Genomic DNA, 14,213 nt, shown 5'->3' with positions numbered 1-14,213 from the left:
CATTCTTCCAAGCTCAGTCACCTATTACTGTAAAGGAAGGTCCAATTTAATCTTATCAGAAATGAATTAGGATGGCTAAACATACCATTGATTACTCGGTAAAAAAGCTTTATTAAGGGTAGAATATCATACATTATGCGTTATTAAGGGTAAAATAACATACATTATGCATTATTATAGCATCTAAATTTCATTGAACAAAAACTTAAGTCCAAACTCCAGTAACATTAGTAAATGATAATAATGTAATGTTGGTTCTGTATGTATGATGTTGGTTCTGTATGTGTGATGTTGGTTCTGTATGTATGATGTTGGTTCTGTATGTATGATGTTGGTTCTGTATGTGTGATGTTGAATCTGTATGTATGATGTTGGTTCTGTATGTGTGATGTTGGTTCTGTATGTGTGATGTTGGTTCTGTATGTATGATGTTGGTTCTGTTTGTGTGATGTTGGTTCTGTTTGTGTGATGTTGGTTCTGTTTGTGTGATGTTGGTTCTGTTTGTGTGATGTTGGTTCTGTTTGTGTGATGTTGGTTCTGTATGCGTGATGCTGGTTCTGTATGTATGATGTTGGTTCTGTATGTATGATGTTGGTTCTGTATGTGTGATGTTGGTTCTGTATGTGTGATGTTGGTTCTGTTTGTGTGATGTTGGTTCTGTTTGTGTGATGTTGGTTCTGTTTGTGTGATGTTGGTTCTGTATGTGTGATGTTGGTTCTGTATGTGTGATGTTGGTTCTGTATGTATGATGTTGGTTCTGTATGTATGATGTTGGTTCTGTATGTGTGATGTTGGTTCTGTATGTATGATGTTGGTTCTGTATGTGTGATGTTGGTTCTGTATGTGTGATGTTGGTTCTGTATGTGTGATGTTGGTTCTGTATGTGTGATGTTGGTTCTGTATGTGTGATGTTGGTTCTGTATGTGTGATGTTGGTTCTGTATGTGTGATGTTGGTTCTGTATGTGTGATGTTGGTTCTGTATGTGTGATGTTGGTTCTGTATGTGTGATGTTGGTTCTGTATGTGTGATGTTGGTTCTGTATGTATGATGTTGGTTCTGTATGTGTGATGTTGGTTCTGTATGTATGATGTTGGTTCTGTATGTGTGATGTTGGTTCTGTATGTATGATGTTGGTTCTGTATGTGTGATGTTGGTTCTGTATGTATGATGTTGGTTCTGTATGTGTGATGTTGGTTCTGTATGTATGATGTTGGTTCTGTATGTGTGATGTTGGTTCTGTATGTATGATGTTGGTTCTGTATGTGTGATGTTGGTTCTGTATGTATGATGTTGGTTCTGTATGTATGATGTTGGTTCTGTATGTATGATGTTGGTTCTGTATGTATGATGTTGGTTCTGTATGTATGATGTTGGTTCTGTATGTGTGATGTTGGTTCTGTATGTATGATGTTGGTTCTGTATGTATGATGTTGGTTCTGTATGTGTGATGTTGGTTCTGTATGTATGATGTTGGTTCTGTATGTGTGATGTTGGTTCTGTATGTATGATGTTGGTTCTGTATGTGTGATGTTGGTTCTGTATGTATGATGTTGGTTCTGTATGTATGATGTTGGTTCTGTATGTATGATGTTGGTTCTGTATGTGTGATGTTGGTTCTGTATGTATGATGTTGGTTCTGTATGTGTGATGTTGGTTCTGTATGTATGATGTTGGTTCTGTATGTGTGATGTTGGTTCTGTATGTGTGATGTTGGTTCTGTTTGTGTGATGTTGGTTCTGTATGTGTGATGTTGGTTCTGTATGTATGATGTTGGTTCTGTATGCGTGATGTTGGTTCTGTTTGTATGATGTTGGTTCTGTATGTATGATGTTGGTTCTGTATGTATGATGTTGGTTCTGTATGTGTGATGTTGGTTCTGTTTGTGTGATGTTGGTTCTGTATGTATGATATTGGTTCTGTATGTATGATGTTGGTTCTGTATGCGTGATGTTGGTTCTGTTTGTATGATGTTGGTTCTGTATGTATGATGTTGGTTCTGTATGTATGATGTTGGTTCTGTTTGTGTGATGTTGGTTCTGTTTGTGTGATGTTGGTTCTGTATGCGTGATGTTGGCTCTGTTTGTATGATGTTGGTTCTGTTTATTTGATGTTGGTTCTGTATGCGTGATGTTGGTTCTGTATGTATGATATTGGTTCTGTTTGTGTGATGTTGGTTCTGTATGCGTGATGTTGGTTCTGTTTGTATGATGTTGGTTCTGTATGTGTGATGTTGTTCCAGCTTATGTGTGAATCATGTAAGATGTAGTTTCCCTCACCAACAACACCTGTACTGCCCTGTAAGTGTGATCTGATGTAATCATTTAGTTTGATATAAGAAAATTACGTATCGACATTTTCATGAGGATAAACTCAAGTGGGTCAACTTTTGGTCGCGTCTTAGGTCATTGTAATCTTGATTTTACCTTCTAAAGAAAAGGAAAGATAGAGAAAAATGATCATAAGAGATACAGGAGAGATAAAGAAAATAAAAGTTTTCTTGACAAATGAAGACGTAGTTGATGGTGAGGATTCTATGCTAGGACGTCATCTTGAGCCTGGTATTTGGACAATATTTGTGTCTGGCAGATTTTAGTTGTGCTGGAGAACTGACCATCATGAACAAGGTCAATTCATGCTGTACATTGTGAACATATTGTAAATAAATATTTTCACCAACAATCGTCCTCTCAACCATGGAATCACGCCTAACCATCGCAGGGGATTCGGTCATTAAGCAGTGTCCAGGTCAAGTGATGATGAGTCCAGCAATGAAAACTTCGGCGCCCAAGACGAATACACTACCGATGAGGCCACCAAACACCACAACAAACATTCCCTGAAATGTATAACGTTAAGATGGATGAATAACATGTGTCTACTGAACCTTTGATAATGTATGAGTAATTGAGTAATACTTCACATGTATGAGTGATACTTCACGAAGAAGGTATTTAATGGATACAGTATAGCACTATATTACCCAGAGGTTATGGACTTTGAGTGCGGTGTTGACAGCAATCTTAGATGGAGGATGTGCACACGATGTAGAGTTTGACATGTAAGCCTCCATCCAGTGTTCATATAGCCCCGCGTACGTAATTGCCTTGATTCTGTATAAAGGATGATGATATTCTCTGTAATAATGTTGTATTCCATTGCTAATAATCGCAATATTTTCATGCCATCAAAGGAAACACAGATCGGTGTTTCTGTAACTTATATCAAAAGAATGATATGTTTTGAGAACACAAACATTGTAAGACACGTCCAACATAAAACATAGTTCAGGTTTTCCTGTGCATGTGAAGCCTCACTTACTGGATTTCACTTACTCTTAATACCAGTGTGTTAATCTGTGTTAGTAACTGAAGTTATTTGTCTTCTTGTTCTACTTTGTGTATTAAATGTGAGGGACAGAATCAAAACGTATTCTCAGCTGCAAATGTCAGTGGCAATGAGAATATAAAGTCTTAATGTTAGACTGGAGAAATGAAGGACATTTATGGACAACAGTTCTTGCAATCATGAAAGAACATTACTAATTCTGTATGTAAGACCCTATCTACCTGCGGCAATTAAATTCAGTTTACCTTTAGATCCGGTTAAAGTATGTCATAGTACTCGAGATAGTTTGAGAGAACGAACACATTACGATATTAATTTCATTATGTAAGTTTCTTTGACCAAGAAACAGATGGAACTCACCTCTTGCTCATGATGGCAACTAATGGACTGTCCTTCTGGCCAATCATGCTGACCATTGCGTGTATGAATCTCTCTTTAGATATATAGAAGTCACACTTCCCTGCAGAAAACAAAATTATCTAGTCACATGATAGAAACCAATGTATATACCCGCCACTTCTCTTTCATGTTTCATGCTACATGATTAACATTGTGCAGATATGAGGGAGAAATGACTTGAGATGACTTACGGGGTATACAGGAAAGAACATTGTATGCTAACCAGTAGTGGAATAACATTTGAACAGTATATGAAACATGTGGTGTAGATATCATATGTTCTATATCACCAGTCACTACCATCACTAAAACTTCCTATATTTTCTTGACAATAAAAGTGATTGATTAATGATTTGGCGATAATATCAGCTCCTGGTATGACTCAAACATATGACGTGATCAATATTCAGTGTTGCTCAACATTTACATTAAGTTCTCTGCTCTCAAGACATACTCTTGATCTAACAAGTGTGTATAAAGTTACATATCAAAAGTAATTTCAAAGCAATTCTCCGATGATATTAGTTAGGTAATCCGTAAACTCACAGTGGTAGAACGTAAGTCTATGCCAGTGGATTACGTATAGACAATATGTTCAGTAAAGGAAATACAATGGCTTATGAAGGAAGATGTTAAATATAATGGAAATTGTGAGGTCAGTCCCAGTGTACGGTAGTGATACGAATGATAACAAGAAGAGATAAGATTACTCTTCATTCACTAGAGTTAGATGAATAGTAACTTACTTGAATGACCCCCAACAAATGGCTCTGACGTCATATGAAACTTTGCATAACATGGGATCAGGTTTTACGCCTGAGACTTTCTTCCTCAAGTTCTGACTATGTCATCAAAACCTACAGAATGAGAAACACGTTTCACGATGTGAAAGTTCGATGAATGTCAACCTTTCTACCACAAGTTGAAGAAATATGGAACACTCGAGAACATAAGTGATTTATCTCTTTACATTTTTTTTACAAAAGCTGAAAATAACGATACTAAGATCTCTGCTCACGAAGAAGGAACTCAGATAAATGATAGATTTGACGTAGGGATTTTATTGCATAGAAATGGACACACAAGGTAATATCTTGTCATTGTTAGTCATAATCGCTGATAGCGATAATCATTGTTACTCGTTGTAGGAATAAACAGAAGAATGAATCAATAGATGAAATAAGTCGTTTTATTGTCCAATCATTACTCACTTATTTTCTTAAGTAAAACAGATAATTCCATAGAAACTCTGGCTATCATACTGTTCCAGAAGTCTACTAGTTGGATCTTTGACTCTAATTTCCAGAATATAAACCAAAGTGAGTCTGAAAAAAGCATGACAAAATCCTAGAAATCTACTGTAAACACCTAGGTCCTGACTGGGGAATGAAGACTGTATGCATTACACAGAAATTCATTGGCTACAAGGAGACATGTTGAAGGTGGTAACTGTGTGTCAGGTAAAGTTACCTTTGAGTGAGAAATCCTGAGACCTCAGCACCCTGGCATAAAGCTCTCCGGCGATTATGACGTGGTCACCTCGCCGAACAAGTGTGTCCATAACTTTGTAAAACTCGACAGACCTCACGTACTTGATCCGTTCCTTCTCGGAGTCGGCGATCTCTCGGAACACGCCAGATGTCATAGACTGAGAGAGACGAAAATCATTGTAGGACATTCCTTGTAAGAAAATAACTGTAGTTTTCTTATATGATACATATTGACCTCTTCCACCTCCCGTAAAAGGCCCGACCATTTGATTGACTGATCAAGTAATACATATATATATATATATATATATATATATATATATATATATGCATATTTTTTTTTTTACTTTTTTTTTTTTTGCTTTATCGCTGTCTCCCGCGTTTGCGAGGTAGTGCAAGGAAACAGACGAAAGAAATGGCCCAACCCACCCCCATACACATGTATATACATACGTCCACACACGCAAATATACATACCTACACAGCTTTCCATGGTTTACCCCAGACGCTTCACATGCCCTGATTCAATCCACTGACAGCACGTCAACCCCGGTATACCACATCGATCCAATTCACTCTATTCCTTGTCCTCCTTTCACCTTCCTGCATGTTCAGGCCCGATCACACAAAATCTTTTTCACTCCATCTTTCCACCTCCAATTTGGTCTCCCACTTCTCGTTCCCTCCACATCCGACACATATATCCTCTTAGTCAATCTTTCCTCACTCATTCTCTCCATGTGCCCAAACCATTTCAAAACACCCTCTTCTGCTCTCTCAACCACGCTCTTTTTATTTCCACACATCTCTCTTACCCTTACGTTACTTACTCGATCAAACCACCTCACACCACACATTGTCCTCAAACATCTCATTTCCAGCAAATCCATCCTCCTGCTCACAACTCTATCCATAGCCCACGCCTCGCAACCATACAACATTGTTGGAACCACTATTCCTTCAAACATACCCATTTTTGCTTTCCGAGATAATGTTCTCGACTACCACACATTCTTCAAGGCTCCCAGGATTTTCGCCCCCTCCCCCACCCTATGATCCACTTCCGCTTCCATGGTTCCATCCGCTGCCAGATCCACTCCCAGATATCTAAAACACTTTACTTCCTCCAGTTTTGCTCCATTCAAACTTACCTCCCAATTGAATTGACCCTCAACCCTACTGTACCCGATAACCTTGCTCTTATTCACATTTACTCTTAACTTTCTTCTTTCACACACTTTACCAAACTCAGTCACCAGCTTCTGCAGTTTCTCACATGAATCAGCCACCAGCGCTGTATCATCAGCGAACAACAACTGACTCACTTCCCAAGCTCTCTCATCCCCAACAGACTTCATACTTGCCCCTCTTTCCAAAACTCTTGCATTCACCTCCCTAACAACACCATCCATAAACAAATTAAACAACCATGGAGACATCACACACCCCTGCCGCAAACCTACATTCACTGAGAACCAATCACTTTCCTCTCTTCCTACACGTACACATGCCTTACATCCTCGATTAAAACTTTTCACTGCTTCTAACAACTTGCCTCCCACACCATATATTCTTAATACCTTTCACAGAGCACCTCTATCAACTCTATCATATATATATATATATATATATATATATATATATATATATATATATATATATATATATATATATATATATATATATATATATATATATATATATATATATATATTGTTACGAACTCAACACTTATTCAGGCAAGGTCCCCTGTAACATATGTTACAAATACTATACTGGTCCTCCTCTTGCAAGGACGTTAGATTTGTCAAGTTGCACAACTCAGGATAACACAATGATAAAGTTATGGGATTGAATTAAAGACCAGCATTACATTAAATCTACTTATAATGAAAGAATTCAAGTTTACAAAGATAGGCACATAAATCAAGCATGAAACATTACGTTAACATTCAAAGTGAGTTTAACATTGAACATAAGATAACATTCCAGATAAGATTTCAAGCCAGGAGTTCTCTTTCCTCTAAGGCAGTTCTTCGATAACATTACAATGATAATTATAACGGGCTTACAGCACAACACTCGGGTAACGGGCTTATAGCACAGCAGGGCTTACAGGCTTACAACACAGCAGGACTTACAGCAGGGGTGGACCACTTACCTCGCTGGGCTAGAGAGAGAGAGACTTAGCGGGTGTCATGGGTATATATTACAGTAAAGACAAGCGTTCCCTGCTACCTATACAACCTTACATTTTGACTGGCTATGGGACTCAGAAATATTCTGATTGGTTGGAGGAACAGTCACACAAAACTGCGTAGATCACCCTCCCTCTTGTAAGCCTACAGGGATGACATGTCCCGTACGGTGGTGAAATATTCCGCAGCTGATGACAACTTAATCCCCCCCCCCACCCCCCCCTCGGAGAAGGGTCGGGGTGCTCAAGGACAAATGACCATCTGGTTTCAAAATTAAATAAAAATTAAATTATTAAGCCTAATATTTGGTGTGAACTGAAGCTCCGAGGACGTCTCAGAGGGAGGCCTTAATCCTCGTCTTCATAAGAACTAGATACAACAGCATACACAAGGACACACACACGTGTCGTAACAATATATATATTATTTTTTTTTTCATTTTGCTTTGTCGCTGTCTCCCACGTTTGCGAGTTAGTGCAAGGAAACAGACGAAAGAAATGGCCAAACCCACCCCCATACACAATGTATATACATGCACGTCCACACACGCAAATAAACATACCTATACATCTCAATGTACACATATATATACATACACAGACACATACATATATACCCATGCACACAATTCACACTGTCTGCCTTTATTCATTCCCATCGCCACCTCGCCACACATGGAATACCATCCCCCTCCCCCCTCATGTGTGCGAGGTAGCACTAGGAAAAGATAACAAAGGCCCCATTCCTTCACACTCAGTCTCTAGCTGTCAAGCAATAATGCCCGAAACCACAGCTCCCTTTCCACATCCAGGCCCCACACAACTTTCCATGGTTTGCCCAAGACGCTTCACATGCCCTGATTCAATTCACTGACAGCACGTCAACCCCGGTATATCACATCGATCCAATTCACTCTATTCCTTGCCCTCCTTTCACCCTCCTGCATGTTCAGGCCCCGATCACACAAAATCTTTTTCACCCCATCTTTCCACCTCCAATTTGGTCTCCCACTTCTCCTCGTTCCCTCCACCTCCGACATATATATCCTCTTGGTCAATCTTTCCTCACTCATTCTCACCATGTGCCCAAACCATTTCAAAACACCCTCTTCTGCTCTCTCAACCACGCTCTTTTTATTTCCACACATCTCTCTTACCCTTACATTACTTACTCGATCAAACCACCTCACACCACACATTGTCCTCAAACATCTCATTTCCAGCACATCCATCCTCCTGCGCACAACTCTATCCATAGCCCACGCCTCGCAACCATACAACAATGTTGGAACCACTATTCCTTCAAACATACCCATTTTTGCTTTCCGAGATAATGTTCTCGACTTCCACACATTCTTCAAGGCTCCCAGGATTTTCGCCCCCTCCCCCACCCTATGATTCACTTCCGCTTCCATGGTTCTATCCGCTGCCAGATCCACTCCCAGATATCTAAAACACTTTACTTCCTCCAGTTTTTCTCCATTCAAACTTACCTCCCACACACCCCTGCCGCAAAGCTACATTCACTGAGAACCAATCAATTTCCTATCTTCCTACACGTACACATGCCTTACATCCTCGATAAAAACTTTTCACTGCTTCTAACAACTTGCCTCCCACACCATATATTCTTAATACCTTTCACAGAGCATCTCTATCAACTCTATATATATGTATATATATATATATATATATATATATATATATATATATATATATATATATATATATATATATATATATATATATATATTATCCATGGGGATAGGGGATTAAGAATACTTCCCACGTATCCCCTGCGTGTCGTAGAAGGCGACTAAAAGGGGAGGGAGCGGGGGGCTGGAAATCCTCCCCTCTCGTTTTTTTTTTTTTTTTTTTTTTTTTAAATTTTCCAAAAGAAGGAACAGAGGGGGCCAGTTGAGGATATTCCAAAAAAGGCCCAGTCCTCTGTTCTTAGCGCTACCTCGCTAACGCGGGAAATGGCGAATAGTTTAAAAGAAAAAAGAAAGATATATATATATATATATATATATATATATATATATATATATATATATATATATATATATATATATATATATATATATATATATATATATATCATATATATATATATATATATATATATATATCATATATATATATATATATATATATATATATATATATATATATATATATATATATATATATATATATATATATATATATATCACCTCCCCTCCGAGTATTTTATCATTTTAAAAGGGGAAACAGAAGAAGGAGTTGCGGGGAGTGCTCATCCTCCTCGAAGGCTCAGACTGGGTGTCTAAATGTGTGTGGATGTAACCAAGATGAGAAAAAAAGAGAGTTAGGTAGTATGTTTGAGGAAAGGGCTCTAAGTGAAACGAAGCTCAAGGATAAAGGGGAAGAGTGGTTTGGGAATGTCTTGGGAGTAAAGCAAATTTTAGGGAGGATAAAAAGATGTTTTGGAAGTAGTTGAATAAAGTGCGTAAGACAAGGGAACAAATGGGAACTTCAGTGAAGTGGGCTAATGGGGAGGTGATAACAAGTAGTGGTGATGTGAGAAGGAGATGGAGTGAGTATTTTGAAGGTTTGTTGAATGCGTTTGATGATTGAGAGGCAGATATAGGGTGTTTTGATCGAGGTGATGTTCAAAGATAGATGGTTAGGGAGAATGATTTTGTAAACAGAGAAGAGGTAGTAAAAGCTTTGCGGAAGATGAAAGCCTGCAAGACTCCGTGTTTGGATGGTATTGCAGTGGAATTTATTAAAAAAGGGGTGAGTGTATTGTTGACTGGTTAGTAAGGTTATTTAATGTATATATGATTCATGGTGAGGTGCCTGAGGATTGGCAGAATGCTTGCATAGTGCTATTGTACGAAGACAAAGGGGACAAAGGTGATTGCTCAAATTACAGAGGTATAAGTTTGTCAAGTATTCCTGGTAAATTATATGGGAGGGTATTGATTGAGAGGGTGAAGGCATGTACATAGCATCAGATTGGGAAGAGCGATTTGGTTTCAAATGTGGTAGAGGATATGTGGATCAGGTGTTTGCTATGAAGAATGAATGTGAGAAATACATAGGAAAGCAAATGGATTTATATGTAGCATTTATGGATCTGGAGAAGGCATATGATAGATCGGATAGAGATACTCTGTGGAAGGTATTAAGAATATATGGTGTGGGAGGCAAGTTGTTAGAAGCAGTGAAAAGTTTTTTATCGAGGATGTAAAGCATGTGTACATGTAGGAAGAGAGGAAAGTGATTGACTCTCAGTGAATGTAGGTTTGCGGCAGGGGTGTGTGATGTCTCCATGGTTGTTTAATTTGTTTAAGTCTAGGGTTATTAGGGAGGTGAATGCAAGAGTTTTGGAAAGAGTGGCAAGTATGCAGTCTTTTGAGGATGAGAGAGCTTGGGAAGTGAGTCAGTTGTTGTTAGCTGATGATACAGCGCTGCTGGCTGATTCATGTGAAAAACTGCAGAAGCTGGTGTCTGAGTTTGTTAAAGTGTGTGAAAGAAGAACGTTAAGAGTAAATGTGAATAAGAGCAAGGTTATTAGGTACACTAGGGTTGAGGGTCAAGTCAACTGAGAAGTAAGTTTGAATGGAGAAAAACTGGAATGGTTGTTTAATTTGTTTATGGATGGGGTTGTTAGGGAGGTAAATGCAAGAGTTTTGGAAGGAGGGGCAAGTATGAAGTCTGTTGGGGATGAGAGAGCTTGGGAAGAGTAAGTGAATCATAGGGTGGGGGAGAGGGCGAAAATTCTGGTAGCCTTAAAGAATATTTGGAAGTCGAGAACATTATTTCGGAAAGCAAAAACGGGTATATTTGAAGGAATAGTGGTTTCCAAAATGTTGTATGGTTACGAGGCGTAGGGTATTGATAGAGTTTTGCGCAGGAGGGTGCATGTGCTGGAAATGAGAAGTTTGAGGACAATATGTGCTGTGAGGTGGTTTGTTCGAGTATGTAATAATAGGGTAGGAGAGATATGTGGTAATAAAAAGAGTGTGGTTAAGAGAGCATAAGAGGGTGTTTTGAAATGGTTTGGTCACATGGGTAGAATGAGTGAGGAAAGATTGACTAAGAGGATATATGTGTTAGAGGTGGAGGGAACGAGGAGAGGTGGGAGACCAAATTGGAAGTGGAAGGATGGAGTGAAAAAGATTCTGAGTGATCGTGGCCTGAACATGGAGGACAGTGAAAGGCGTGCACGGAATAGAGTGAATTGGAATGACGTGGTATACCAGGGTCGACGTGCTGTTAATGGATTGAACCAGAGCATGTGAAGCGTCTGGGGTAAACGAAGGAAAGTTCTGTGGGGCCTGGATGTGGAAAGGGAGCTGTGGTTTCGGTGCATTTTTACATGACAGCTAGAGACTGATTGTAAACGGATGAGGCGTTTCTTGTCGTCCTAGCGCTACCTCGCGCGCATGAGGGTGGAGGGGGGTTGCTATTTCATGTGTGGCGGGGTGGCTGTGGGAATGAATAAAGGCAGACAGTATGAATTATGTACATGTGTATATTTGTATATGTCTGTGTGTGTACATATATGTATAAGTTGAGATGTATATGTATGTATATTTGCTTGTGTAGACGTGTATGTATATAGATGTGTATGTGGGTGGGGTGGCCATTTTTTCGTCTGTTTCCTTGCGTTACCTCGCTAACGCGGGAGTCAGCGACAAAGGAAAATGAATAAATGATGCGGAAAATGGCGAATAGTATGAAAGATATATATATATATATATATATATATATATATATATATATATATATATATATATATATATATATATATATATATATATATATATATATATATATATATATATATATATATATTTTTTTTTTTTTTTTTTTTATATATATATAAATATATATACATATGCAGGAGGGTGAAAGGAGGGCAAGGAATAGAGTGAATTGGAGCGATGTGGTATACCGGGGTTGACGTGCTGTCAGCGGATTGAATCAGGGCATGTGAGGCGTCTGGGGTAAACCATGGAAAGCTGTGTAGGTATGTATATTTGCGTGTGTGGACGTATGTATATACATGTGTATGGGGGTGGGTTGGGCCATTTCTTTCGTCTGTTTCCTTGCGCTACCTCGCAAACGCGGGAGACAGCGACAAAGTATAATAAAAAAATAAATAAATAAATAATTATTATTATTATTATTATTATTATTATTATGCTTTGTCGCTGTCTCCCGCGTTTGCGAGGTAGCGCAAGGAAACAGACGAAAGAAATGGCCCAACCCCCCCCCCATACACTTGTATATATATACGTCCACACACGCAAATATACATACCTACACAGCTTTCCATGGTTTACCCCAGACGCTTCACATGCCTTGATTCAATCCACTGACAGCACGTCAACCCCGGTATACCACATCGCTCCAATTCACTCTATTCCTTGCCCTCCTTTCACCCTCCTGCATGTTCAGGCCCCGATCACACAAAATCTTTTTCATTCCATCTTTCCACCTCCAATTTGGTCTCCCTCTTCTCCTCGTTCCCTCCACCTCCGACACATATATCCTCTTGGTCAATCTTTCCTCACTCATTCTCTCCATGTGCCCAAACCACTTCAAAACACCCTCTTCTGCTCTCTCAACCACGCTCTTTTTATTTCCACACATCTCTCTTACCCTTACGTTACTTACTCGATCAAACCACCTCACACCACACATTGTCCTCAAACATCTCATTTCCAGCACATCCATCCTCCTGCGCACAACTCTATCCATAGCCCACGCCTCGCAACCATACAACATTGTTGGAACCACTATTCCTTCAAACATACCCATTTTTGCTTTCGGAGATAATGTTCTCGACTTCCACACATTCTTCAAGGCCCCCAGAATTTTCGCCCCCTCCCCCACCCTATGATCCACTTCCGCTTCCATGGTTCCATCCGCTGCCAGATCCACTCCCAGATATCTAAAACACTTCACTTCCTCCAGTTTTTTTCCATTCAAACTCACCTCCCAATTGACTTGACCCTCAACCCTACTGTACCTAATAACCTTGCTCTTATTCACATTTACTCTTAACTTTCTTCTTCCACACACTTTACCAAACTCAGTCACCAGCTTCTGCAGTTTCTCACATGAATCAGCCACCAGCGCTGTATCATTATTATTATTACTATTATTATTAATATTATTATTATCATTATTATTATTATTACTATTAATATTACCATTATTGTCATTATTGTTATTATTACTGTTATCATCATTATTGATATATCATTATTAATATTGTTACTACTTTGAATATTACTATCATCAATTTTGTTATCATCTTTATTATTGTTATCATTTTTGTTTTTAGTGCTATTATCATTACTATTGATATCATTATTATCATTATTTTTATCATTCTTATTATTATTGTTATTATTATTATTATTATTATTATTATTATTATTATTATTATTATTATTATTATTATTATTATTATTATTGTTATTATTATCATTATTATCATTATTATCATTATTATTATTATGATTATTATTATTATTGTTATTATTATTATTGTTATTATTATTATTATTATTATTATTATTATTATTATTATTATCATTATTATTATCATTATTATTATTATTATTATTATTATTATTATTATCATTATTATTATTATTATTATTATTATTATTATTATTATTATTATTATTATTATTACTATTATTATTATTATTATTATTATTATTGTTATTAATATTATGATTATTATTATTATCATTATTGTTCTTATTATTAT

General features: G+C 37.8%; 1 protein-coding gene across 1 annotated transcript in view; it reads right to left on the bottom strand.

Moving 5' to 3' along the window:
* Nucleotides 1-2,747: 2,747 nt before the first annotated feature.
* The window catches only part of LOC139763312 (probable glutamate receptor), a 244,468-nt gene continuing 233,002 nt past the window's right edge, over nt 2,748-14,213 (bottom strand). Inside the window, exons 10-13 of the mRNA XM_071689334.1 lie at nt 5,216-5,393; nt 3,707-3,806; nt 2,982-3,111; nt 2,748-2,837 (exon numbers count right to left, since the gene is read on the bottom strand). Coding sequence (XP_071545435.1) covers nt 2,748-2,837; nt 2,982-3,111; nt 3,707-3,806; nt 5,216-5,393 — 498 coding nt within the window. The remainder of the gene's footprint in view (nt 2,838-2,981; nt 3,112-3,706; nt 3,807-5,215; nt 5,394-14,213) is intronic.

This window comes from Panulirus ornatus, chromosome 46 (genome assembly GCF_036320965.1).
Source record: "Panulirus ornatus isolate Po-2019 chromosome 46, ASM3632096v1, whole genome shotgun sequence".
NCBI lineage: Eukaryota > Metazoa > Arthropoda > Malacostraca > Decapoda > Palinuridae > Panulirus > Panulirus ornatus.
Note: the sequence above shows the minus strand (reverse complement) of the source record. Positions and strands in the feature narration are given on the sequence as shown.